This window comes from Sander vitreus, chromosome 7 (genome assembly GCF_031162955.1).
Source record: "Sander vitreus isolate 19-12246 chromosome 7, sanVit1, whole genome shotgun sequence".
Lineage (NCBI taxonomy): Eukaryota > Metazoa > Chordata > Actinopteri > Perciformes > Percidae > Sander > Sander vitreus.
This window is the reverse complement of record NC_135861.1, coordinates 12,731,108-12,759,069: the sequence shown is the minus strand read 5'-3', so window position 1 is coordinate 12,759,069 and position 27,962 is coordinate 12,731,108. Positions and strand designations below refer to the sequence as shown.

At 42.1% G+C, this 27,962-nt stretch overlaps 1 protein-coding gene across 8 annotated transcripts in view; it reads left to right on the top strand.

The window, feature by feature from the left end:
* The first annotated feature begins 1,544 nt into the window (after positions 1–1,544).
* prdm16 (PR domain containing 16) overlaps positions 1,545–27,962 on the top strand; it is a 181,207-nt gene continuing 154,789 nt past the window's right edge. For 5 of the 8 annotated variants that reach the window (XM_078254677.1, XM_078254685.1, XM_078254679.1 and 2 more), the window contains exon 1: positions 1,545–1,805. In XM_078254677.1, the coding sequence (XP_078110803.1) occupies positions 1,769–1,805 (37 nt within the window). In that variant the 5' untranslated portion in view covers positions 1,545–1,768. The remainder of the gene's footprint in view (positions 1,806–27,962) is intronic. The other 3 variants (XM_078254681.1, XM_078254680.1, XM_078254682.1) reach the window with 2 other exon arrangements.

The following is a 27,962-nucleotide window of genomic DNA, read 5'->3' as shown; positions in this document are numbered from 1 at the left end:
AACATAGAGCCGCCTTTATTCAGCCAAACTAGAGGGAAACCATTCCCATATGACATGTAGGCTGAAGGCCCAGGCACCACATGAATATGACGGCCAGCCTTTATTCTTTTTTATATATATATATATATATATATATATATATATATATATATATATATATATAATAAGATGCAAATAAACTGTAGCTTCTACCAAGTCTCCTTTTGTTTCTTTTCAGCAATTATTTAATATGTCGGTCAATAACATCAAAAATATACAACGGTAATTTATCAATACAATACTATTAAATGTAATAATATTAATTAGCATATTCTTATTATTTTGGCAACCATAAAATATATTACAGATTTGAAATCATGCAAAATAGTTACAATAAGACTAATCAATTGTATAATAAAATACTCCCCATTTGCCTCATAAATACAATAAATAGCCGGAATTGCAACTTTGATATTAAACATAAAAGTAAAAAAAAAAAAAAAAAAAAAAAAAAAAATGTTGCTGCATAATTATGTAGGCTACTTGTCCGATGTTTGTGTTTGAATAAATATTTTTCGTAAAAAAAAAAATAAAAAAAAAAGAAAAGAAAAGAAAAAAGACCTTGCAGTCTGTCAGGCTTCATCAGACTGCTGGATGCACGGACTCCTCGTGCCTGCAGCAAACAAACAAACATCTAACATACAAACAAACAGGTGCAAGGCAAAAGCCGTATACTTACGGAGAGAAAGTGTGCCGCGTGGTCTATCCACCTTCGTTCAGGTGACTTCACGCGTCACAGTGGGCGCTAAGAGTGACCACAAACATTTCTCCAAGAAAACAACTGCTGCAGATAAGGTTGTTAAAAATGTGAACATTGGAGGAAAAAAAAATAAAAGAAAACCTTTCTCCCCGGAACGGACTTTGCTTGTGGAGTCCATGCATGCGTAAAACAGCTGCTGGCCGCTGCTTGTCCTGAGGGCAACAAGGATTACACACACACACACACACACACACACACACACACACACACACACACACACACACACACACACACACACACACACACACACACACACAAACACACACAACATAGTCTGTAAAGTGTAACTCCAATCGAGTCTTGCACCTATTACGCCTGCATGTGCATTAATGAAGTTAAAAATAACCTCTGCAACTCGAGCACTTTTTGGCACAGCATCAGCTGCGTCAACAGCCTAAATACAAAGTTTCTGTAAATTCAGAAAGAAAAATTATGTTAACATCTTAGGGCAAATATATAAATATTATGAAAAAAAAATACAAAAAAATATATCATAATCATAATAATAATAATTCAGGTTAATTTCAATAGTTATAATACGACCTTGACCTCACCATACCTCACTGTGTCCACCGCCGGTTGGAGAAAACCAAGTTGTCGCTGTTAAAGAGGTAAAAATCCAATGAGGTGCTGGCATGAATGGGATGGGTGGGGGGGGTGAGGAGGGGGGCGAGGGTAAGGGGATGGCAATGGGGGAGGGAGGGTAGGTGAGATGGTGAGGAGAGAGCAGGAGGAGGAGGAAGAGGAGGAGGGGAAGAGATAAGTGATCTAAAGGGGAGACGATAGGACAAAAAAGTGATGATGATGAATACATTGGAAAGTTTTTTGGCCCCGGCGAGGGTGTCAGATTGAATGGCCTGTGCGCATGTGCGAAGGTGTCCAAACTGACAATGCTGGTGAGATGAAGATAGTGTTGTTGCTGCTTCTGGGCTCACGGAGGACGACGAGAGGAATCTACAAGCCGACAAGATGAGATCCAAGGCGAGGGCTAGAAAACTGGCCAAAAGTAAGTCTTCTTTTTTCTGCTTCTTATCGCTTTCAGCCGCCGGCTCCAAACTCGTGGCTGTGTAGATGTCCATGTCCTTGTCATTTGTCATATGCTTAAGAGAGGAGGGGGCGACTCTTTGTCCAGAGTTAACTTTTCTGGTAGAAAATGTGTCCCGCTCCGGCTGCTCAGCCTCGTTTCTCTGCGTGCTGCGGTCTTGGCTTCGTTGGTTCTCAGTGTCAAAAAGTTTCATGTGTGATGAGAAACGCCGCTGGTGCTTTTCAGTTGATTTAAACTCCTCTAAAGGCAGAGATAAACATCGCCGTCCAAATCTGAGCTCGATCTTGTAATTTGCTCTGTTCGGGTGTCGGGAGGTTCAGCGGAGGCGCAGATACGTTTCCCGAAAGTTACCAAGAAAGTTGTCGAAACGGATAGTAACTTTTTTTTAGAGAGCCGTTCCAAGTCTTGTGAAATAATATTCCCGGCTTTTGAAATAGTGGGCGCTGTGGCACCGCTGCTCGCTGCTCGCTGCTGCAGAGCTCACAGCGAGCCGAGCGCACTCTTTCACTCTCCTACAGACGGAGACGACCACATGTGAATTTAGACAGAAAAAGCAATATTTTAATGCTGATTTTTTTTTTGTCGATGCAGCCTGAACCACAGAATATATCGCTCTACGGCAACTTTGTTTTGTCGCGGGGCCCTCGGACTGCAGCAGACTGGTTCCTCCTCCAGGGAATGCCAATCAATAATGCGTCTGGTGTAAGAAAGCGCCCATACCACTACTTAGTGGACTGCTGCTCGCGTCACACGGAAAATTCATGTATTCAGTTTTGTGAACATGAGTAGCCTACTTTGTTGTTGGAAATGGACAATTGTTTGACATTTATTGTTGGTGGGTTGATTTATGAATCGCGTTTATTTACACCGTCTTTTTTGTTTTGTTTATTCCTGCATGACTGCACGTTGTTTTCTAATTATGTGGGTCAATCAGCCTTTTATCCACAGTTCATTTGAAAGACGATTGCATAACAAATTAACGCTTTATCTAGGCCTGTTGGCATTTGCTTTTGTCTTAATATGTTTGTTATATTTTATCCAGTTTCGGCTGGTAGTTTTGTTAAAATTCAGAGCTAAAATTTGTCCGTGTATTTTTTTTTTTAGAATAATTTTATTTAAAAAAAAAAAATTATTTTAAAATATACTTGTTACTGTTTTTTATGTTATGCTTGGTTGCATGTTTACAGGCATTTAACAACTGTGTAACTTTGCCAAAGCCACTGGCCCTCTTAATTTAACATGGACCTCGATCTTTATAGCAGACATAATGCAGGCTTTAAATAATTACAATTTTACATTTCAGACCTTAATTGAAATACATTTTAGTGCACAGCTTTTGAAACAAACCAGAAACGTGTTTATTCCTACTTTTTTAGAAATGCTAGTAACTATTACATGTGCTAGGATTATTATTAAATGTTTAGGAAGGGGTTCAGCTCCAATGCATTCAGATAAAGGCTCAATTATACGAATAAAAAGAATAACCAACACAGGTTTTGCAGTCGTGATTTTGTTATTATTTCCTTATTACTCTTCTGATTGGTGCACAGGGGACAAGTTACCATATAAATTAAAAGACAAAAAAAATAAAATAATAAAGGAATGAAAAGCAAAACGCTAATTGGGCTACTTTGTGTGAAAATACTTAAACATGTCGAGGAGCCTGCTTCTTGCCAGTAATTGCACTTGGTCTTGATCTCCAAACAGCCTTGATGGTCTGTTGATCCGGGTGCTAATGAACACAAATACCTGGCTTTGTAGCACTCTCACATCGGACCACTGGAACCCTCCGCAGCCCAGAGGCCTCCGATCATAGTGTTGCAGCGGTAGACAAGAGAAACAGAGCACACATGGACAAATATCGTGATGTTCTTAACATTCAAAACATGCAGGCCCACAACTTTTGAATGCGACGCGTGGGAGTATATTACACCCTCCTTTTTTCCTTTTCCTTCCCTGCCGCTTAAGCAGAATACTACTTTCCTGTAGGCCCAAAGTAATATTCAGCAGCTGCTTTATCATTTATTTTTAACCCTCGTGTATATTTTCTCTCTCTCGGCAGATAACACACATAGACTACACGTCAAAGGCCACGACTCTGCAGAAACTTGTGACTCCGCAGTCCCACATGTAGAATATGAATATATGTGTGTGTTTTCTTGATTAGTATGCAGTCGTTCTGCTTCGTTTAATGCGTTGGGGTCACAATTATGTGAGTGTTAGTGTGTTTGGATTATAACGTGATATCGCCCTTACAGGTGGGGTTTAAAAAAAGAAAAAGAAAATAAATATTAGCCTTAGCTTTGTTACCCACAGGTTAATATGGTTTTAAGATTGCATTTCTTATTCCGAGTTTAATTTAAGGCTACCTGTCGTATTGTTTTGGTTTATATCTAATCGGATCTGCAACGTTCTCTCTGATATAGCCTACAGTAGTAGCCTATGAATGATTATTATGAATTTAACATTTTAGGCTAAATATTTCCCTAGATTTTAGTTTTAAATAAAGAAGAAATCCTCCGACACATATGATCCCCAACACATCTCGTTTTATTCAAGATAGCGGCTTTGATAATGAGACCTCGTGTCATCGTAACAACTAGCCTATAAATCGATACAGACAATCTAGCAGAGAATAGGCTACTGCACCAAAGTGACAATGAACTTGCGTTTTTGCACCCGGTAGTTAATTTGCTCGGACTGAGTTAAAATTGGGTTTGGATCAATTCAAACTTCAAGTTGTGTGAGTTGATTTTTTTTGCCAGGTATTTTTTAGTGCACAGGTGAGACGAACACACACACACACACACACACACACACACACACACACACACACACACACACACACACACACACACACACACACACACACACACACACACACACACACACACACACACACACACACACACACACAAACAGGCTCTGCTCTCTCGCTCTGTACAGCCGCCCAATAACGTCTCACAGAAACCTCAAGGAATATAATTAAAATGGAAACATGTAGCAGCTTTGCACACATTCGGAGAAAACGGAAGGAAGGTGTTGAATACACACTGATTCTGACTGCAACGTAGGCTACACACGTTATTGATTTTTTTTTTTTTAAACCTATTTCAATTATGCCGACCGTTTGCATTATCAAGCCAATAAAATGAAAGGTAGCGCCACGTGGGTTTTTTTACCACCTGATTTATTGTATTTTTGCTGATTTTGTGCAAAATGTGACTCCTCTTTACCCACCACACTAAACAAATGCACACAGGTGCTGACAGTTATTCATCTCTCTCTCTCTCTCTCTCTCTCTCTCTCTCTCTCTCTCTCTCTCTCTCTCTCTCTCTCTCTCTCTCTGGCCTTTATACTAATTGCCAGATATCCTATTGATCTTTGTGTTAAATGCCCCTTATTAGATGGACTGCCAGTTATGAACTTGGCCTGGCTCAACAGCTTCTGATGTTTTGACAGAAGTAATAAAACCCAACCCATAACACTTTAAAACCAAGAATAGTAGCTATGTTGAACTTCTGGCTAAACGTGCAGGGTCCTGTGTATGCTCCCATGTATTACTGCTATGCAGCTGTAATGTGTGTCAGATAGCACTCCTCCATGTTCACAGATTAGAGCCTGAACATAAAAATGATATGATCATCAAATGAAAAGGATATGTGATGCCAGTGTCAGGTAGTGACTGCAATTCATTGGCTGATTTTGTTATGTACTTTTATGAAACTCTAAGCAGTTTTAGTTGCTTTAATTTTGAAGTTGGAGCATCAGTGAGCCAATGAAGAAATAAATAGGAATCTGGTTGATGACTCTTGTTTTGATAGTTTTAGAAAACGTTCCCCGTGGTGCTGTGTGATTTTGACAAGTTCAGTTTAATTTGTAATACTAATACTGTTGATAATTGATGAAGGCTAATGATAAGCCTGTAGTGCCTGTAGACATAAAGCCATTTATTTATTTTATTTTGAATGTCAGTAGTGATAGGACATATTGCAAAATGCAGATACCTGTGAGATCTTTATTTTATTGCTGCAGACCTTTCCTGGATAAAACACAGTGGGAAACCTGAGCCTCTTGTGGTCCCACAGAACCCATTTGCATTCATATGTGATGACGTGAATGATCTTAGCAGCGCTCGGAATCAGGCAACACCAGTTTTGCAGTTTTAGATCTCTGTTTAAATGGACAGACTGTGACCACTATGGTAGTCACAGTCTTGTGAGTCTGTGCACCTAAAAACTGAAGCCATTCAGGGAATGTTAGATTGCGTATTTGATTCTGTACACTGGTCTTTTTATTCCTCAGTTCTCAGAAATAATGTTCACCATCCAATCAGGAAGACCACCTGCTTTGTAAAATCAAGTTTTTGATTTAGAAGCGCTTCATTTGCTTTTGGGGATTTTTTTTCTGAGTATTTTGACTGATTTTAGGACCATTCGTGTCAATTTTTTGAAGGATTGAAAAATTGTGTAGCCTAACTAATTGCATCAGTCCACATTTGGCAAGGCCACATATGCTGCATAAGTATTTGATTATGGAAGTTTGTGGGATGCGAGTTCCTTATCCCAGTGTGTGCATATGTAGGATACAGTTTAGTGTGTTTTGTGAGCACCGAGGCTCTTATTTTTCTTTCCATATTTATTTCCAGGGCTGGTTCCTCATCTTTGTCCAGTGAAATACCTTTGCACTGTACATGTAAGCCAACTGTATTCACAGAACATATGATATCCTATGAAATGAGTAACTCTTTCTGTAATAACCCCCAAAAGTTAAGGTACTTTTATTCGTTACGCAGCCATACATTTGCCCATGTCTAATTGTAACATATTAATTCGTCATAGGGGGAAGTTACTTTGGTTAAGGTTAGGGTAAGGTTTTGGTCATGGTTACAGTTTAATGTCAAGCCACTGTCCGTTTCGGTTACATATGGTCCATGTTTGATTTACATGATATGATACAAATAAAGATGCATTGCTTTTTGTTACCATATCTTCAAATTTGCTGTGAGAGCAAATTCCTGAAGAATGTTCTTTCCTATTAAGTATTCTCATTACCGTCAAATGTGGAGGACAGTGTAGTCTGAAGTCTCATTTCTACTGACTAGTGCTATGTGTTCTTCCATCTTCATCTAAATAAATAATAACAATATATGAACTGGTTACGCTATAAATTACCTGCACTCTAAAGATTTAAAGAGTGAATATTAATTTATGGGAGCGTAGTTCAAATGGGATATTACGATCCCTTTATTAAATGGTCTGTTTTACGACTGTTCCACTGCCAACTTTCTAATGTTTTCTTTCACTATCAATGAGTCCCTCTCTTCCTCCCTGAACACTTTGTGAGACGGTGTTTTATCGCCAGGGAAATGCTTGTATTGATATTCACTCAGTTGCTGCTGTAAAATGTGCTGCTGTTTTAGCCAAGTATCCCTTGGCAAAGATATGTCTCTAATCAGGTCAAGTACAGGTGCCATGAAATATGAAAATAATTTTGAAATGTGGACATTGGAATGACTCTTCAATGAATCCCAGTGAGCTAACCTTCTGTGATTATGAGGTTGTTATTTAACATTTAGCTGTTTCAGAAATCCTCATTGTTTGTTTTTTTTATTCAAGTGATATAATATTTGTCTCATACACATCTGTTGGCACTGTGATCACCCAATTAGTCTCAGATCACCCTCCATTGCAACACAAAATGTCTTTGTTTATTCAGTTCTAGTTGTTTCACTTCAAATGAAGATGTAATGTTGAAAGGGGGAACGGGGATGGCAACAAATTTAATATTTATGTGAATAATCTATATTCAGTATTGTGTTTGCTTGATTTAATAAATACTCTCATTCAAGATTGTTACAGTATCTCACTCTGCATACAAGAGATGGAAATGAAGACAGCTTTGGCTTTGTTTTTTGGAATAAGCAGAATGTTGACATTACAGTGACTCCTTAATGACACACACACACACACACACACACACACACACACACACACACACACACACACACACACACACACACACACACACACAAAATAGTGGTGACAGATTTTTGGGCAATGTTAGGATTTAACCCCAATCAATCACAAATTAGAAAGGTTGAGTGTAAATGTCATCCAAACAGCAGGAGCTGGCACTGTTGGCTGGCTAAATACGTGTGTGTGTGTGTGTGTGTGTGTGTGTGTGTGTGTGTGTGTGTGTGCGCGTGTGTGTGTGCTTGCCATTTTGTACACTTGTTAGAGGTCCTGTCACTGTTCTGAGCTTTGACCTTGGTACAGCGACGGGTGGGCACCTAGTACACCTGGACACAGGCCGACACACACACACACACACACACACACACACACACACACACACACACACACACACACACACACACACACACACACACACACACACACACACATTTTAGCCCCGTGCTTCCTGCCTGGTGTTGGCTAAGTCAAATTTTGAGTTGACATACAAATACCATTGCATTAAGCTCTTGCACATGGCTCTAAATCCCATTCATTCCAATGATACATTGACCTCACATTATCCATTTGGCAAATATGCCTCTTTCTGCATTGCACCATGACCTCATCCGCCATATTTGTATAAAAACACAGCAATCTCCCAATCATTTGGCAGTGGAGACTGTGGCATGCCCGAGAGAATTTAAAGATATATCCCCGATGTTTTCTTTTTGAGCAGCCCCGTGTTTTTTGTCTCTCCTCATACGCTTAGTTTTCAGCCTGCAGATGGGGGCAGGGTCTTGTTAAAAATAGCCGAGCAGCATTCAAAACAGCGGTATGTGTTGGCGAAAAGGGGGTTCAAAAAATGAAGAGCCATTACACTGCAGTTAAATGCATTTTGTCTTGACTTGTGGCTGCTTATCGAGTTATGCCCCACCACTGCTGGGCCGTTTCGAGAAGATTCCATCCAGCCTCTCAGGGCTAAGAATACACCGCGACTGCTGGAGTCATCCCATTGGAAATACCTCATCCTTACTTCTTGAGTACACTGATTAAAGCTAAATGATTATCTCTCTGTGTGTCTAGTGTGATTGTGCACCACCTGCTGTTAAACAGTGTGTTGTTTGCAAAACAAGTGGCAAATGTGTCAAGTCCCTAATTAGTGTGTTTTAGCAGCCCTCATGATTCCCCCTTGCATTGTGATATCCCAGGGATTGCTCAGCATTGTGACTAGTCTTATCTGAGTCTAATCCCGATTTGTTTGGTATTAGCCCGCTCACTTTCTCCCGCTTTCTCTCTCTTTCCTTTTATGCGGACATTTGTCCTCACCCTGCTCTTTTCCTTTCATCCAGTCCTGAACTTCCTGTCCTTTATTGTCCATTCTTTCATTCACTCCATGTTTTCTGTTCTCTGTGCAGGAAGACTTTGTTTCTTGGTGTGAAGACAAAATGTCAATGTAAATTAACAGTAGCTGGGCTATAATTTAATATTTTTTATTTATCAAAACATTTGCAAAAAGTTTGGCCTTTTTTGTTTTTGTTTTAAACACATGCGCAGTTTAGTCTCATATAATGCGCTAAAATGGAAGACAGTTCATTGTTCACTTCAGTTTGATTGACAATTGCTATATCATGATAAATATCAATATTGTTATTGTACAGCTTTAAAATAAGTTAATGCAGTCAGCTGGTGGGCTACAGCCATCTTATCAAATACACAAAGAGTATAAGGGCAAGGTGTCTCAAAGCCAACTCAAAGTGAAGCGTACAGTAGCCGAGTTTAAGCTACAAGTAACCACAGACCAGCTGAGTGGTGTAATGTGACACTTTCTTGAAATTCTCAGTGAATAGCACTGAACAAAACTACTTGTTTTGCTCAAAAGTTTACTTCTTCTGTGTTTCACAAATTATAGCTCATCTCTAGACACCCCCCCAGTGTGTGTGTATGGGGGGGGGGCGGCACACACACACACACACACACACACACACACACCCTCCAGACCAGGTCCCAATCTGCAGCTGCTGATGATGGCTCATCCTGTCCAGATATGATAAGCAGACAAATTGCTCTGTCCCCTGGGCTGTTTGTCTCAGAAACAGACAGTGGTGCGTTAGTGGCAGCGTGGCTCTAAACTCCCTCTGCCTGCTTCCCTTTTCATCAGGCCGCCAGTTCAAAGCCTTGGCTTCATCTTCCCTTCGATCTCTCCCACTCCTCCCTCCCTCCCCCTTACCGTCTTTCTCACTGTGTTTCGTCATTACCACAAAGATGGGCACGCAGTGTCTCATTAAAGCGGATTAGGGACATCTCCTCGTCTCACAGGGGCCGATCGGGACATTTCTCCTCTCTAGTCACCCCCCACCCTTTTTCTCTCAGAGATCAGGTTCTTTGATTTGACCAGATAAAGACCTCTTTCATGTTGGTGGGGACAGTTAGTGATTACACTGTCAGACCCATCGTTTTGGTGAGTTTGACAAATTTGCCGCGCTGGGTGGGGCGGCTGTGAGGATTGTACTATAGGGGGTGGGTTTACAAGGAGATTCACCGTAATTGAGCTGTCATTATCCTGCTACCCTGCCAGGCGCTAGTACGTAGGGCTCACCAGTTCTCTATTTGTTTATTACTTGGCTAACTTTCTTTGTGAGTATGATGGATAGAAAGAGAAAGAGGGAGAGGGGGGAGAGTGGAAGCGGGGTACCGCTCCCAAGATGGATGCCTCTGCTTATTTGACCACCTCTCTTGAGTGCTGCTGTCCATGAAAATTGGCTCTCCTACATCACTGCTGCAAGTTTCTTTTCTCACCCAGCTCCTCCCTGGTGCAACACAATTAGGCCCATATCACCGGCTGCCATTTATTTTCATACAAAATGAAAACTGGTGGCTGGTTGATTACTGAACTCCCCGGAGACAAAGGGGCCACTATTGGTGTGGTTTAATTTCATTAAGTAGAGTGTGGCGCACAGAATAAATATATTAAGAGCTCCCTCTCATTACAGCACCTGAATTTACCTCAGCCACTCTGTATGCTAAACAAATCCTTAGATGTTACAGTTATGGAATTGGAACAAATCTACTGAAATGGTTTGGTTAAAATGAGGCACATTTCCATGACATTAATACATTTGTTCTCTGGTGTTTCTTGTTTTCTGACATGATTTTTCTTGTTTGCTCTGGTAGTCTGAGTATAGTACCTGTTGTTGAAAAATAAATACATATTCTCAAAATGTACTTCTCATTAATCAGCTGATGCTGAAAGGGCTCAAATTCATCATGTTCATAGGTATCTTTTGACAGATATGAACTTTGCTCAAATAGATGTACTGTACAACCATTCTACTAACTATGGGCTGTATATTTGAGATGTGGGTTAGAAAGATGTTTTCTGGAGTGAGTGAGGGAGAGGAAAGTCTTCCTGGAAGGATAGTGTGACTGGATTAGCCCAGAGATTTTGATGAAGGAAGTAAGAGCCCTGCTCGTTAACCCTGGAGTCAGATTGGTTGAAGTGATGAGTAGTGCAGAATGTGTGTGTGAACGTGCATGACTTTGTGTGTGTGTGCGCACTTGTTTGTGTGTGCGTAGGTGTTGGAGGGGTCTTGGCTAAAACATTTCAAGATGGCCCATTAGCTGGCTCAGGCCCATCCCCTCCCGACACTAGGATTCCTCTGTGCTGACCCCCTCTCCTCCAGCCCTCCACCTCTCAGCCCCTCTGTCCCAGAGGCCCCCAGCCTCATCCTGCCAAGTGTACGGTTCCAAAGTAACGATGAAGCTGCCTGCGTGTGAAAATATTGAATTGCAAAAACATCCCTGGGTGAGAGGGTGTGTGAATGGAGCTTTCAGCGCCGGGCCCGACCCTGGCCCTGTGCTACTGACTGACGGACAACAAATGGCATTTTGTGTCCAGAGAGAGGGGACAGAGGGGAAAGAGAAAAGAAAAGGAGAGACACAGAGAAACAGGGGGTGGGTGGTGGTGGTTGGTGTGTGTGTGTGTGTGTGTGTGTGTGTGTGTGTGTGTGTGGGGGGGGGGGTGGTCCTGAGGTTTTTCAGGCCTCTTCAGTCTGGGGCCCTATATGCAGGTCTGAAATGCCTTATCACATGCCCTGTCTGACCTTTGGCCCCCACTCAGCTAAGGCTGTCAGGCTGCACTCCAACAGGGAGCACAAAGCCTCACAGCCTCAAAGGCCACCATTCACCCCCCTGTGCAGCCGTACTCCAAAGGTAATAGGTAAAAGTAATGTCAATGACCTCCACTTTCCCTCACGCTACAGGAGGGCAAAACTCTTAAGATTCCCTGATAATGTCAGAGGTAGAGGGTGGCCATTTTGGCTCCTTATCCACTGTCTCTACTTAACTCCCATGAGATGATTAGTAAAGCAAACTGAACCACCTGTTTTGTGGCAAAACTATTCTTTTGGTTAAAGAGACATTTCATATTTTCATGCCTCCAAAATTGATGGGAACTGAGATGGAAAATGATGGAAATGTTAAAAAACAACATGGTTTTGTTTTCAGTTGCTGTGCACTGGGAATATAGTTGTGTAACTCAGCTGAGGAGAGTGTGTGTGTGTGTGTGTGTGTGTGTGTGTGTGTGTGTGTGTGTGTGTGTGTGTGTGTGTGTGTGGGGGACATTAGTGAATTTCTGATGTCTCAGCGGACTGACTGGGTCACAGTATGACCGTAACCTCCTGTCTCGCTTTGCAACCCACACACTGGCATCTCTCTCTGTGTCTCTCTCCTGACCAGTCCTAGGATTCTTTCTTCCCTTCTCTTTTTCTCTTTTTCCCCTCCTTCTCTGGAACACTGGAGTTTCTCTCTCTCTCTCCGGTCTCCTTTGAAAAGATGCGGCGTCTTTGTCCGGCCTGATAAAGGATGCCATAGTTCCCCTTTTCCCCTTCTTTGTGGCCTGGGGCTGGCGGCTCCTGTAGAAGTGCAAATGGTATCCTCTCGGAGGGGCTATCCCCGCGGGCCCTGGAGGGCCCTCTCTCTCCTCCAGGCTTGGCTAATTACCACCCTGCTCCCCCCTCACAGCCCCCACCAGCTCCCTGGTCCCTGGAACTATGGACGGCACATTCCCACAACCAGCACCTGGCCTTCTTTTCTCCTGGCCTGCTTTGATGGCTGACACCCCAGCCTACCCCTCCCTCCTTCCTCATCCTCTTCTTCTCTCCGCCCCACTACCTCATCTCTCTCTCTCCCTCCCTTTAACTTCTCCCTCTCTCACATCTCTCTCTCACTGACTCTCATTACTAGAGGTTTTAAATTGCTTTCTGACCCTGACAAACTGCTCTTGTTGAAAAGGGAGATGTTAAAGAGGGAGGGCAGCGGATGTGAGCAAGAAATGGAAGAGATGAGGGAGGCAGTAGAAAGTTGTAATGTACTGTATGTATCTTAGGGGTGGGACAAAATATTGATACGGCAATAGTATATCATTGTCCTTCTTTTGTGCGATATGGTATTTTCATTAATAAAATAAGGCACTCTAAATAGATTTCCCTGCTCCCAGCATCGCTACTTCATGTCTCCTCGAGGTGGTGCTCAACACACGAATGAGGAAAACTCAAACATAAGTTAACTAGCCGAAGAGGAAGAGGTTTTCAACGGGATGGCGGACAGCAGTTTGAGGAAAATAACAGATGCCTCAGCCATGTTTAAGTCTAAAGACTGGACCCATAGCTGCCCTATAGTTCTCTAATTTGAATTTACAGACTGAAAAACTGTTTTCTAACAGATTGTACTTGAATAAACTAGTAAATAAAGATAGAAAACCTGCACTTAACCTTTTCACAGGCATTTTGTATTCATAGTTAGACCTATATCGTGATGTATCATTATAGGATTGTCTAGCAATATATTGATTAGCGAATTATCAGAATTGCTGTATCGTGACATTATTTGTATCTTGAGCCGTGTCTCGTATTGTGAGGTACCCTGTGATTCCCACCCCTAATGTATCTATTGTCCATTATATATTTGCTTGTGTGAGTTCACGATTTGGGGTTTGTAACCCAACCAGTCACAAACCCCAAATTGCGCCCTAGGGAGACTGTATGAGGTATTTTGAAAAAAAGGGGAAAAAGCATGTCTAGTGTACACATCCAATTTTCAGCCTAAATGTAACTACTTGTTTGGAACAAAAAGGTGGTTTTCTCTCATCTTGAAATATAAAAAAATGCCTTAATGTATATGGTTGGTATATCTTGCAGAGTTATAGAGAAAAAAGACAAAAAAAACTTGACCAGTGGTTGATACAGATGAAGTTGATTTTGAATGATTATACACACACATACACACAAGCACACGCACGTGCGCGCGCACGCACACACACACACACACACACACACACACACACACACACACGCACACAAAAATATCTAATTTAGTTGCATATTTGTGTTCGACTAGCCGTAGGCCTAATCAATAACTTGCCCCAGCGGATTTGACCAATTCATAGCTTGCCTTCGTGCAGTCTAGCGATCCCAGTGAGGGCATTTGGACAGCTTTCTGAGGAAAACAAATAGCTCTATTACAAGCTTGTGCTCTGTGATGCTCAGTGTCCCAAAGGCAAAGTGCACGGCCTGTATTAATTATATGTTCTCCACACAGGAAAAGGAGAGGTTTTCATCATAACACAGGTTCACCTGGCAGAGTCTAGAAAGTAGAGGAGTGCATTAACTTACATATGAAAATGAGCATTTAGGAAGGATATTGTTTGATTATCATGTTTAGATATTTGCAATTTAATAAATTGGTTGAATAAATTGGATCCGTACTATATGATAACGTATCACATATTACAGTCCTCCCTAAGCTTTTAAAAAGACAGCGTGCATGGTGGAAAGAGGAAAGTCATTTGCAGTTTTTATTTTTCCAGTAAAAAAACACGAAAAAAACATGCACACAAAAAAGAAATCCCTGTTCAGCAAAGCAGTGGTTGCATGTCCTGTATTGACTCCAACACAACGCAGACAGAAGCAGTGGGTGGGTCTGTGAGCTGCACACACCCAGACCAGTTACACTAGTGTATCAGAGTTTGGCTTTGGTTTGTAAGACTGGGAGTAGCTCAGTTAGTATACAATCAACATTAATGCTGCCAGGATTTTTAATTAGACGGTCAATGTCTCAGCGAGCTCAGGAAATGCTACGACTGACTTTTAATCTTTTAACTAAGTATGTAAAAAAAAACAAAAAAAAACAGTGCTGGAACATTTGTTTAGATCCCATCAAAACTAAATGTGATTACATTAAGGAATTTGTGATGATCACTGTGTCCAACTAATGGCTATTGCAGCCGTCATTGTTAGTTTCGTAAAGCATGACGATTAAATGATGATTTAATCCTACTTTCTTTCAATGACAATTACATCTTGTCTCAAACATTGTCTCAAACATTGTCTCAAACATTGTCTGCCATCCAGTCTGGACATTCTAAGTATCTCTCTGTTGCTGCCGTTTCCCAGCCACAGCTGCCCTTTCCTGTACAGTTCACACATCATCACCTATAGGACTCGAATGATGTCATGAACTGGGCTGCTTTCTTCTTGTCGGTCTTAACCATAACGAGCATCGACTGGCTGTTACGTCTAAGTTGGATCATCAACGCATTAAAGTGAAAGTCCACTCTCATTAACAATTTGTGATATTTGATGCATTCCAGGGGTTAATTTAATAGAGAATGTGCAGGAAATTGCTCCATTGAAATGAGTCTTTACTGTTAAAGAGTAGCATTAGTCTTCAGTCACACTTCTGATTTGGTATTGGTACTGCCAGTGGCAAAATTGAAATCTTCTTTCATACTATGTTGGATTTCTCTCTGTCGATGAACAAAATGGTGACTTTACAAGTGCATTGCTGGACAGACAACCGAAGGAGGCGTTTACCATTCACCTTTTTAAAAGTTGAATCAGTCACTTCATGGTCTCTTAATCCTGAGGTGGTACATTTAGACTTCCTATAGTCTGATGTCTCCCTCCCTCTCCACCTCTCTCCTCATCAAGACTAGCCACATCCTCTCTTTCGAGAAACCTGAAAAGGAAAGAGGAAGAAGTTTCTGAATTGGGTTTTTATGAGTTGTTGAAACGGCCACGTCTGTGGTTTTTGTCTGTACGCGCTGACCGTTCATCTCAAAATTCCTGAGGTTTTCGAGACATGTCAATTTAGCTCTTTTAATTGGGAAGATGTTATTCCGAACAAATGTTTTCACTCTGGGACCTGCATGTTGGTCAAATTGGTGGTTGTGGTGGTGTTACTGTTATTTCTTTGTTTTAGCGCCACGTTGGCTTTGCAAATGTGTTGTTGTTCTTCTTTTCCCTTAATGCAGTAAAAGCTCACTTAGATGCACACACACACACCGACAGAGGCATCTGGTTTTTCAACGGCACTGAAGAGCACTAAGTGTTTAATAATAATAATAATAATAATTAATAAAAACCTTTCTGATTCTGATTCTGATAAGAATGGCACGGTGAGACTGCTGCTGGCCTTGGCTCAATTTTAAAACGTTATTATTATACCTTTTTATTTTGCATGACATAGACGATTTGCTCTTCTAAGACTTGTGAAGTAGAGCCCACTGTTTTGGGGTTATTTTTAACAAGAGTTGGCTTGTTTTTCTTTTTCTTTAAATTCTGCTGATATTTTATACAGTTCTACAGAATGAGACTTTATCTTTCACTGTGAGGCCAATAGGGATTTTCTACATAAAACAAACCTATGTATTATCAAGATAAAAGGACAAATGTTACAGATCCCCAGGTTTACACTTTTCCTCTGACGGCAGATATATATAAGGAAAAGATTCATGTGTCTGTCTGTGGCTCTCTCTCTGCTTCTCCCTGTTCATCCGCACCGCTCTCTCCCTTTTTAATTAAAAGTAGTTGTGAGGTTTGCCGTCCAGTCTTTTGACACTTCGCTATTTATCTGTCGGACGCGGCTCAGGGCAGGACCCACGGAAAAGAAGGGCAGATTTTTGTTTTTAGAGAACTGCAGGGAACTTTGATGCCAAGTTCCTCTGCGGCAAAAGGCAAGGCCCCGACCCAGCACATCTGAGAGTACTTTGGTGAAATAACAGCAAATGTTTGTCTTGTATTGTATGGCACGCTGCTGGAGGAGCGCTAAAGCCCCTTCTTCCAGCGCCTAAAGCACCTCTTAATAAAATAGTCAAGAATAACTCCTTCACCTTAATCTTCCCCTCCGATTACTGCATTCAGTGCGGGAAATTAGCAGCAGGCCCATGCACTTCCCTCTTTCTTTGACACGGTTACACCTTTAATTGCAAGTGCCTCCTTCTCACTCTCCTGCTCTTCTTCTCTGCCCATCACCATATCCCTCCCTTGCTGCTTACATTTTAGTTTCCTATCTATCCCTCATCTCTCTGTGTGGTGGGCCAGATGAACTCTCCGTGGCAGGGGGAACGGCATTTTATTGGGTCAGTATTAGAAGCAACATGTGGCTAATGGGTGGCTGCATTTTCCATGGTCTGGTCCTCATCAGTGAAGAGAAGGGGCCTAAACAACTAAACATGGCCGTTGACAATTGATACGAGCCCTTTTAAGTGGATCTGCTTGGTTGAGGAGGGGGTGGGGCGGGGCGTGTGATAGTCTGTGTGACCGAACACACGCACAATGTGTGTGCACATTTGCCTTTGCATGTTAATTAGGACGCTAACAGACGCACACTCACACACGCACACTAGCACAATATCCTTTTGGGGAGCATATATACAAGAATGTGTGTGTCTGTGTGTGTTTGTCCCCTGTGTCCAGGAGTGTAACCCACACCTGGAGTACGGTAGCGGCGGTAGCTTTGAGCGCGGTTCGTCCCGCCGTCTGATCCTCGTAACAAGAACTCTCCTTTACTGCTTCCTGTCCGCTTGGCCCACCTTCCCCCCCTTGCCTGTCTGCCATCTGGGACACACACACACACACACACACACACACACACACACACACACACACACACACACACACACACACACACACACACACACAGAGTTAGGACAGGGGTCCTCATGCTCTAACCTGTGTCTTTCACGTACGACTGCACCTTTGAAACCAATATCACACAGAGGAGAAGCGATAAATGGACTCCACCATCTATGTTCTCAACTTCTCTCTCTTTTTTTTGTTCTGACATAAGGAATCAAAACCTGTTTTTTTCCTCTCAAGGCACTATTTCTAACAATTACATTTTTATTCAGAGAGTAGAGCACAGTCGAACAGTTTACATCATGCTCTTGTATGGGCGATTTTAAAATAATCCTATTTAAATAGGTTTGAAAACGGATACAAACTTAAATGTCTAGTTATTTGGGGTGGGAAATGATGCAGGTACAATAGCAACCACAAATAAATACAGATCTCTCAACTTTCACTTTGATTCTGTTTACAAGGACTTTGAATTCCAGTAGTCTTTTGAGTTGATATCATACTAGGATGATTGTTGAAATGTTTGCAGTTCTATCCTTGCCATGCTGTTAAGGTTTGGGTGCATCAGCATTCAAATTGCATCTATCGTATTCCTCAGGAGCCTGAGATCAGCCTGACGTCCTTTTGCAAAGTGTAAAGATCAAAGTTAAATAGTCCTTGTTCTTTTTCTTCTTAAAATGCACTTTTGTAATACTGTTTTCACAAGTAACAACAGTACTCCAGATCAGAAATTGTTTTCATGTTCATTATTAGTAGGAAGTAACAGGGGTTCGACACTTTGATCACTTCCTCCGCTCTTCATACCTTCATTGTGTTCAAGATCAGATCACACACGCACACACCACAGGTGGAAGGGGCAGTGTCAGGTGCAGCGGGGGGACAATGCAGGGATGCGTAGCAGCGAGCCAACGCGGTGTCTGTGTCAGGGACAGCGGCAGCGTGCTCCTCAAAGCTGCTCCTCTCCTCTTTCATCACCTACTGTCACAGAGTGTGTGAGGAACATCGCTGGCCAAAGAAATCTACAGTGCTTGAACCAAAGTGGCAGTTTTGATGTAATTTACTTGAGATACATTGATTAATACATTTGCAAGTTAATCAATGAATGCATGCATGTATTGTTTCCCTATGGGTGTCACTTTGCTTTCAGAAATACCAGACAAAGTTGTACTGGAATTTGATGAAACCTACTGAATTGACAGTTATTCAATATGTTTCTCAATTATTTGCCTGAGCACCTGTTGGTATACAGGTATGCAAAGAATGCGTTTTAGGAAGAGGTTTTAAGCCATTTTACTTTTGCAGTCCTGACCTAACCAACATTTCTGTGCTCATTAAGGCCCAAACACAAAGAAGCCGAGATAATAAAATGACTAAGATAGAGTGTTGACAGCTGCCGTGAAGTATAAATATATTTTGAATGGAATTCAGAACTTAATAATGGTACTCTGATAAAAATTTGATCGAAAGTCATCAATGTTAGAATTGTCTCTTGGTTAAACCGCTGGCGTAAAGAACCTGAAAACTGATTTATGTGCCTGCAGAGATGGTGGAAATACTCGATGAAAGTGGATAAATAGAATTGTTTTTACAGGTTTCTGATGAGGGAAAAAGCAGAGTGGGAAGAAACGGAAAAAAAGACAACATATTTATTTTCAGTGCCGCAGGTGCCCAATCACAGCTTATTGGTTTTTTTGGATGACTCTTTTACTCTAAAGAGGGCAATTTATGTCCCTCTCTCGTCTCTCTCCAGAGGCGAGGGCTGAAGTGGCTCGCTTATTTTAGCAGGGTCTCGTGGTCTTGACTTGTGGTGACATATTAATTGAGCGGTTCCTCTAAAGAAAAGAAAGGCCAGTGTCAAGATTGGTTCGATGTTGTTTGTAGAGCTTTGAAAATTGGTTTTGTTTGGCTGGAAAGCGCTGGAAAGGTGTTTATTTACACATCAGAATGTTTGAAATGGCAACTGGCTCTCTCCCGCTTTCTGTATGTGTGTTTGTGTGTCGCGGTGTGCATGTCTGGATGCATATATGCTGTGTTTGCTCACTTATGTGCCATGCTTGCATGCCAGCTGTGTAGTGCATGTTTGCATGTGAGAGATAAAGAATGGGGGAGAGGGAGAGACAGAAGAGAGGAGGTGAGCACAACAGTTTCATCATGTCACCTGCCTCTTGAATTTCCACATAGCTGGTTGTCCTTTCTGTCCTCTTCATCCATTATTGACCACAGTCGTTCACACCAGCCTTTTGACGTTGTTACAACTCCTGTGTGTAAACTGTCATCGGGATAATTTACAGGTTTGTAACTTGTTTCCTCAGCACTTGTGTGAAGTTGAATGCTTGGTCCTACGACACTATTACACACACACACACACACACACACACACACACACACACACACACACATAGAAATATATGGACTGTACCTTTGTAGTGTATTTCCTGAAACTCAGCCACCTATCTGAACATGGTTACCAAGACAACAATTGTTTTATTGTAGCTGGCATTTCTGTGAAGGGGACCATTAAAATAACAACATGAGGCCTCAACAAATTAGTTGGAAAGCTGGAAAAATGACACATTTGTTCTGTATTTGTTCTAGAGAGAGAATACCTTGTTTTGGGAAAAGAGACAAATCAGAGTATGCTTTCCACCTTTATTTTCCATCTTCTGTGATTTGAAATGTTATTTATAAGAGGCATCATGGGATACATAAGAAGAAGTAAATTGTGGTGTATTTTACAACAGAGGATGCATTGTGTGAGTTTGTTTTGCATTGACCTAATACCTGTCTGGAGTAAAGATAATGCTGATCTATAATTTGGGCTTGACTAAAATAAAAATAAGAAAGTATAAAAATACAGAAACAGGCATGCACACATAGGCACATACATGCACAGTCATGCTGTGCCCCGTGTGCGCACTTTCTAAACTAAAGCAGGCAGCTAAATGATCCAGATATATTAACTGTTTTTTATGAAGTGAGACTGATCTCTCTCTCTCTCTCTCTCTCTCTCTCTCTCTCTGCTCAACTGAAGTATCAATAATAAGATTTATCTGTCTTCCCCCGCAGCCTTGATTCAATTATCTCCATCTCTCTCCCTCTTTCTCTTCCTCTGGCTCCCTCTCTATTTGCCCCTCCACTGTGGATCCGTTTCCAATTGAAGGCAGGTCATGCTTTGTGTTTCTATTTGTCATGACAGGGTTCCTTAACGAGTGGAGGCTCCCTTCCACCGCGGCTTAATCTGATCTGGAAAGAAGGGAGGGAGGGAGGAGGAGTGGAGGGGGGGGGGGTAACCAGGTAAAGTGGGGTCACAAGTAGTTTACCTTCAACTCCTTATTGTCTGCATTTCCCCTTTTTAGGAAAATTTGATTTGTGTGATTCCTTCTCCTCCCCCCCTCCAAACGTGTGTTTTGTGTCCAATCTGAAGCCTTTGAAGTTTGAAGGGTCCCTTGCCCCTCTACACACCCACCTCAGCCAACCCTCCCCCCCCCTCCCTCCACCCCAACGCCAGTACCCCCACCTTATCTGGCCTCCACCTACTTCCAGACATACCTCATTACCTGAGGCTGTATTGAAAGAAAGAGTGGCGGCTAATCAAATTGACTCTGCAGGTTTTCTGCCATCAGAGGAAGTGCCGGCCATTGAGGGGTCACTGGTTTAATGTTAGGCTTCAGAAAAACGTCATGAAGTGGAAAAAAATCTGTGAAATAATCTCGAGAAAAACCAACTGCAGCCTTTCAATTTCAAGTGGTCTTCAGGCTACATATCATGTTGTAAAGAACACACCACCCTAGTCAACTTGTTCCCAGCCACTTGATTTAATGCCAGGTAAAAAAGCCACAAATGCTGCAAAACAGTTTTTACACTTGGCTAAGTAAGAGAAATTGCCATATCGAGAAACAGTGTGATAAAGGCTGATGGAAACATATTTGACAAACACACCTTGTATATGTTGTGGTACCTCTGAGTCTTCTACTGTAGATAAAGCATTATCACCTTGCTGCCACTGACCGTTACATGCCGCCACTTCACCAGAAAGCCAAAAAAGAAATAAAATACAACATCAATTAAATTATGTGATTTATCAGAGTTACTGGAGCATAGTTAATTATGTAATCTTACATCTTTGTAAATATGCTTGCACAAAGGTTGTTTTTCACAGCACAAATTTACATTTTTATTTTGCTTAAAATTTCTGAATTTGACTTAAAACTTCTCTTAAACTCTGAAACTACTGGTTATTTGAGTTAAACTCTGAGGCATCCCATCAAAACACCCAAGAGGAGAGCGGGTAAGGTACAGAGTAAATTCAGAGAGACAGTGTTGAGTCTGTTTACAATTGGCAGGTCTGGAGCGTGAACATCTTGAGGTGAGCCTCTGGCTACTTTCACAGAAACTGTGAATGAAGTCTTTCTTATGACCTGCCCTATGCAAATGGCTGCATGCATACACACATATGCAGTTAAGTGCAAACATGCACAATGCGCCTCCTCCCTCAGAAAAACACACACTTGCATTTACACACACATCACTTGTTAGTGCACATGAGGGATGAGGCAGGGCCGCACAGCTGTTGAAGCAGCCAAAGGCATTAGCTGGTACAGTTCAGCAGCTTTGCACTGGCCCAATGTGTGTTGAGGAGGGGGGGGGGCTAGTTTTTAGGCTTGCTGGCCATTTGCAATGCTCTTGGGTTTCCACAGGGAACACAGGGCATGTGATAGATACCAAGCATATGTCCTATTGCTCAGCACCGGATGGGAATCACACAGTTTTTAAATTAGTCAGAAGGAGGCAGGATGCACATTTCTGTTGGGTGGATTACATGCTGAGGAAAAGTCCCTGGCCTGAGCTCTTGCTAGACAGTGTAAGGAAAAATCTGTGACAAATGAGTTACCATGTGCAGCTTTCTCTGTCTATTTAGCTGACAGTTTTGTTCAGAATGAGCTGCTGTCAAAGAATAAGCAGATAGAATTTGAGCTCAATGGGATACGTGGATGCTTGTAGGAGTCAAAGGTGACTTTTAACTTAATATGGGATACTTTCCATAACCACAAGACCACCCTGATGCCACATTTTAACACAGTGATGTCTACTGTACGGTATTTCCATACCGGAATAATACGGCTTCTGTTGAACATGATCCACATCAGTGTCCTGGATGGAGTCTTTGTGTGGCAGCCATCAACAGCCTCATCTACAATGGCTGTTTGACACACACAACTATTGGCATATTTATGATCTGTGTTGTGATGGCTGTAAATTCATGAATTGTTCCTTTTCACAGCCTAGCCGTAAAAGTTGGCCAGTTTGGAGAGTTTCAAAAAGAAACATCAATCAATTTTTTTTTTTACATCGTATTAGTGAACCGACCGTTCACATCTCACAAATCACCAGTTGTATCCGTTTTTATTCTTAATTTTCTGACAGACAATTGCAACTGAAAAGAGGAAAACATCCCTCAGTTTTATTTGTCATGAATACAGATGTGTTTCCTCTCTGTGGTTGCGATGATGATGGTGTGTGTGTGTGTGTGTGTGTGTGTGTGTGTGTGTGTGTGTGACAGCTCTTTTGATCTTTCTACAGTGTGTATTAACTTGCCTGTCCTTCTGTGGCTCTTCCTTTGAGGCTGCAAACACACTGGAGTAGGACTCAAAATTGTCATGAAGGCCCTAAAGTGGTGTATATACTGTATTTGTGTGGGTGGGGGGAGCGAGCGATAGAAAGCATCAACATGTTTTATTATGTGTGTGTGTGTGTGTGTGTGTGTGTGTTGCCAATGAGCGCCAGAAAGACATGTCATCTTTGGTGAGCATCCTCTGGCTTTGGCTCCGTGTTGACCTCTCACCCAAATTAAACTTCCACAGTTCTCTCCCTCTGCTCTCCTCCCTCAACCTCTCTCCGCTGCCCACTGCCAGGCACTTTTGTTTTCACATGGCCGACTTCTCAGGGAACACACTCATATTTGTGGCTTTCGGGGTTGGCAGCAGAGTGTGCTGTGCCTGTCAAAGTTTTTTCACTCCGACTTACCCCAGCACCCAAATTGAACTGTTCAGTCATTTCCTGTCATCCCCCCTCAACCACCTCCCTTTCCCATATTTGCCTATAAATGTCAAATTTCATTGTTGAGTCTGCCAGGGCAAAACATCATGTCCTGTAGTACGTCTTTTCCTCTGCATAGTAGTCGCCCATGCTGAATGTATAAAGAAAGTTACCCTCCAAAAACATAATCACTGAAAACCTCTCGAATCCAGATAAGAAATTAGCGGACGGCTCATGAAGCTTTTGACTCCTGAGGAATACATTTGTTTAAATGACCTACAGAGCAAAAGCAAAACATTTTGGTCTTATTGAGTACCTGCAAAACCGTTCGCATGAACGCATGGTTAGAAGAATCCTTCACATATAGGCCTGTGCTCATCCAAAGAATATCCCTGAATGTAAGAGAGAAAGAGACATGCAGAAAGAAAGGGAGAGAGCAAGATGGTTATCTGAAGTGAGGTCAGAAATGAAACATGTCATAGCAAATTAGAGCCATGTTGTTTGAATTACTCCGGCCTGCTTCTTAAAGAACAGTCTACCCGTGGAAAAAAAAAGTGGGCAGAGAGCGTGTATATTGAGTAAGAAAAGCGAGAGGCAGGCAGAGGGAGAAATGGGAAAAAGAAAGACACGAGAGGTAATTTACAGTGGGAGCAAAAGAGATAAAGACATAGGAAGATATGAAAAGAAAGAATAACAGTGCAAGTTAGCAAGAGAGAAAACAGAGGGAAGGAGAGAGAGGCTTAACAGAAAAAAATAATGTTTTCTCTGGAACAAATAATGTGACTCGGGCTGAGTCATTGGCCTGCCGAGGAATGATGATGATGATGATGATGATGATGAGAAGAAACCTTGGACGCATTCCTGCTTCGAGCTAAGTTTGGGGCATCATTTACCAGACTACTGGAGAGGGGCCCCTGTGTATGTGTGTGTATGTGCAATAATAACCACATTCTCTAAGCATCTTCGGCCACCGGGGCCTGTTTTTATAGCTGGGAACAGGGATGGGCCAACACTCGTTAGGAAGACTATTTCGGAAGATGGGAGGGAGAAAAAAAACCTAGAGGGCTTGAGGGGAGAAGGATGACCAGAAGGGGGTGTGCAGAGGGACAGGGAGCCCGCAGGCTCACACACTGGCCGATTGCGACATGTTAAACGAGAGATGAGCTGGCTTTCTCTTAGAAAATGGCCTCCTGAGACTGAGATTCACGCAGGCTTCCCAGACAGTATTTCACAACTCTGAAACAGTGAGAAACATGATGGATCTTTTTAAACAGTGACTAGTCTGAAAGTCGTTCTGATAGAATATATCAAAGAACATTTGTTCTCATAATTATTCCCTTACACAATTATGAAATCACTCAATTTCACTTCTCTTCTCTACTTTGTTTCAAAATGTCACGTTTTTCATCTTTCACCTTTCTCTCCAAGATCACCTTCAAATATGTGTTGTTCTGTTTCCTAACAGAGATAGACACATCACACAGCATATTGTGTAGCCACAAAGACAGGTATTTAATGGATGCAAAACACACACACACACACACACACACACACACACACACACACACACACACAGAAAGCGAAATAGTGCAAAAAGAGCAGGGATAAGCTGAGCTGGTAATCTTCCCTTCAACAAAGGAATGCATTTATGAGACACGTGTGTTTGTCAGTTGCTGTGTGCCTGTATGTGTGTGTAGATGTGTGGGGCTGTAACTGTGTATTTGCACGGCCACAGCGTAAGTATCTCATTTTTCGTTTGTATTGTGTAGCAGTCTGCCACAGTGCAAGTCATGCCATCGTAAACACGAGGGGCGACAGGCGTCTTTGAATAGCAGTAGTGTGCGTTGGAAGACATCAGGCGGTGAATCCATCACTTTACCACTGACAGGCCCAGCGATGGGAAATAAATATTTACTCTAAGCTTCCCCAAATCACATCCAGAGATTTCTCCCTGTGCTTTCTGTCTCTTCTTCTCTTGTCCTCAGTTTCTGTCCCTCTGTATTCCAGTCAGTCCGTCCCACTTCTGCTTTTTTTTCTGATTCTGTCCTCCTCTATTCTTCCTCTTTTGATTCCTTTTTCTTTATCATGGTCCCCCACATAACACACGGCAGAGCAGGGGCCCATATAGACGCGGAACACAGGTCATGTTTCCACTCAAACACACACACACACACACACACACACACACACACACACACACACACACACACACACACACACACACACACACACACACACAGGGGTACAAACATATACACAAACATGCCCACATACACACACGCACGGTCAGCCTGAGATATCCATCTGGGGTTTGTCATGTCAGACATGGCCCATGTCTCTCTCTTCTCTAATTATGGCAGTATTTATTTTTTCAGATCGTCCCGCTGGGTTAGGAGCGTCCCATGGTGTGGTTTGGATGTGGAAACACACTCCGCTCAAGACATCCAGCTTAGCAGAAAAAAGGGCTCACAGTACATTGACTAGAAATTGGTAACCCATAATTCAGAGATTTAATGTAATGTGGAGGAAGTGTGCATATGTATGTGTGTGTATGAGTGTTTGTGCACAGCTGTGAATGCAAGTATGAGAGAAAGGGAATGAATGGCTGTAACCTTTCACAGCGCAGTAATGGCTCGAAATATTGAGTCCCGCCAATGCCAAGAGAAAGAGATTTGATATTATAAGGACTCATTGCATTACATAACACTTATGACCCACCCTTAATGACTGACTTACTTCTGCATGTGTAATGTATTTTTAAATTCAGACCTTGTTGTCTCGCACCAGTCTGTCTGTCAATTTCCAGTCATAACTTGAAATATCATATAATTGGTTAATTAGCTACATTTCAGGTATGATTGTGCATTCAGACATTACATGCCTTATGCTAAATGAGTCTCTCCTACACACACATTTCTTGTGCTGAAACTATTAGTCAATTAACTGATCAGTCCATTGAAATCGAAGAAAACAAGCAGTTTTTTACCAACTGAGTCATAAGCAAATAATATAATTATCTTTTGGCAACTGCAATTGTTATAGTTTATTAGTTTTGTCTCCTTTCATTTGACACAACTTACTTGCTATGTGTTTTTGCAGAGACATGGGGATGTGATGACAATGCAAGACAAGTCCATAGACGATCAGATTTAGTCAGCCATTGCATTGCAAGACTGCGGTAGGGGATGCAGTAGGTCAAAACATTCACATAGTATGTAGTACCTAGTAGCAACGCAATGGAAATGTACAATTTAAGTTGTAAGTAATAGTTTCTAAGTTCATGTTGGATTTAGGCAATTTGATTAAACAGAACTGTCAAACCTGTCTAATTGTTAATGTTACACTCGTGTCTTAAAGCTGTGTCTAGTGATGAGGCTTTATCCTCGTGTCTGGAGAATAACCATGAAGTTGAATAAACGCCTCTCTAAAACAGTTTCAGCAAAGGTAGGATTTATTAAAGGGCTTACACTGCATTCACTGTTGCACCTTATCCAAACCCCACCTATCCCCAAATCCTGGAAAATCCTGTCTGTCCTAAAGATGACTATCTCTTTTCTAACCCTTCCTCTTTTCCTCTGGGTTGCACGACTCCTAGTAATGACTGTGTGTGTGTGTGTGTGTGTGTGTGTGTGTGTGTGTGTGTGTGTTTTTGTGGGTGTCTACCCAGCTGAGGGGAATCACCCTCTGTCCCGGGCACACTCAATGAACTTGGCACCTACGCCACCTTTTTCACCACTCCCGGCCTTCTTTCACTTTCTCTTCCCTGTCTGTCTGTCTGTCTCCTCATTTCTCTCCATCGCCTTACAAATCCTTTACCCTCTCACTGTCTTTTTATCACTTCCCTTCAAGCTGCCGTATTCCTCTCTTGACAAAAACACAGATGAGTCCCCTTGAAAAAAAACCCAACAAGATAGAGATAATGGCTTATGTTCAATCGGCCCGTGGTGCTAATCAGCGACCATCGTGGGAAAAGCGCAGGGGGACGAGGGTGGCGGTGGTGGGTGAGTTGGTGGTAGGAGGAAAACCAGGCTCATTGTCCCGGGGAGATTAAAGTCCCCGAAAAGGCGGCATTGTCCACCGACGGGAATAAATCTTCCTCCTCCTGTCACTCAGGGCCTGAATTCAATTCTCCTCAACCCCTCCTAAAAGAGAGGCTTATCTCCTGCTCAATAGCTTGTTGCGCTACAAGCCAGGCAGGAATGCACCACGTT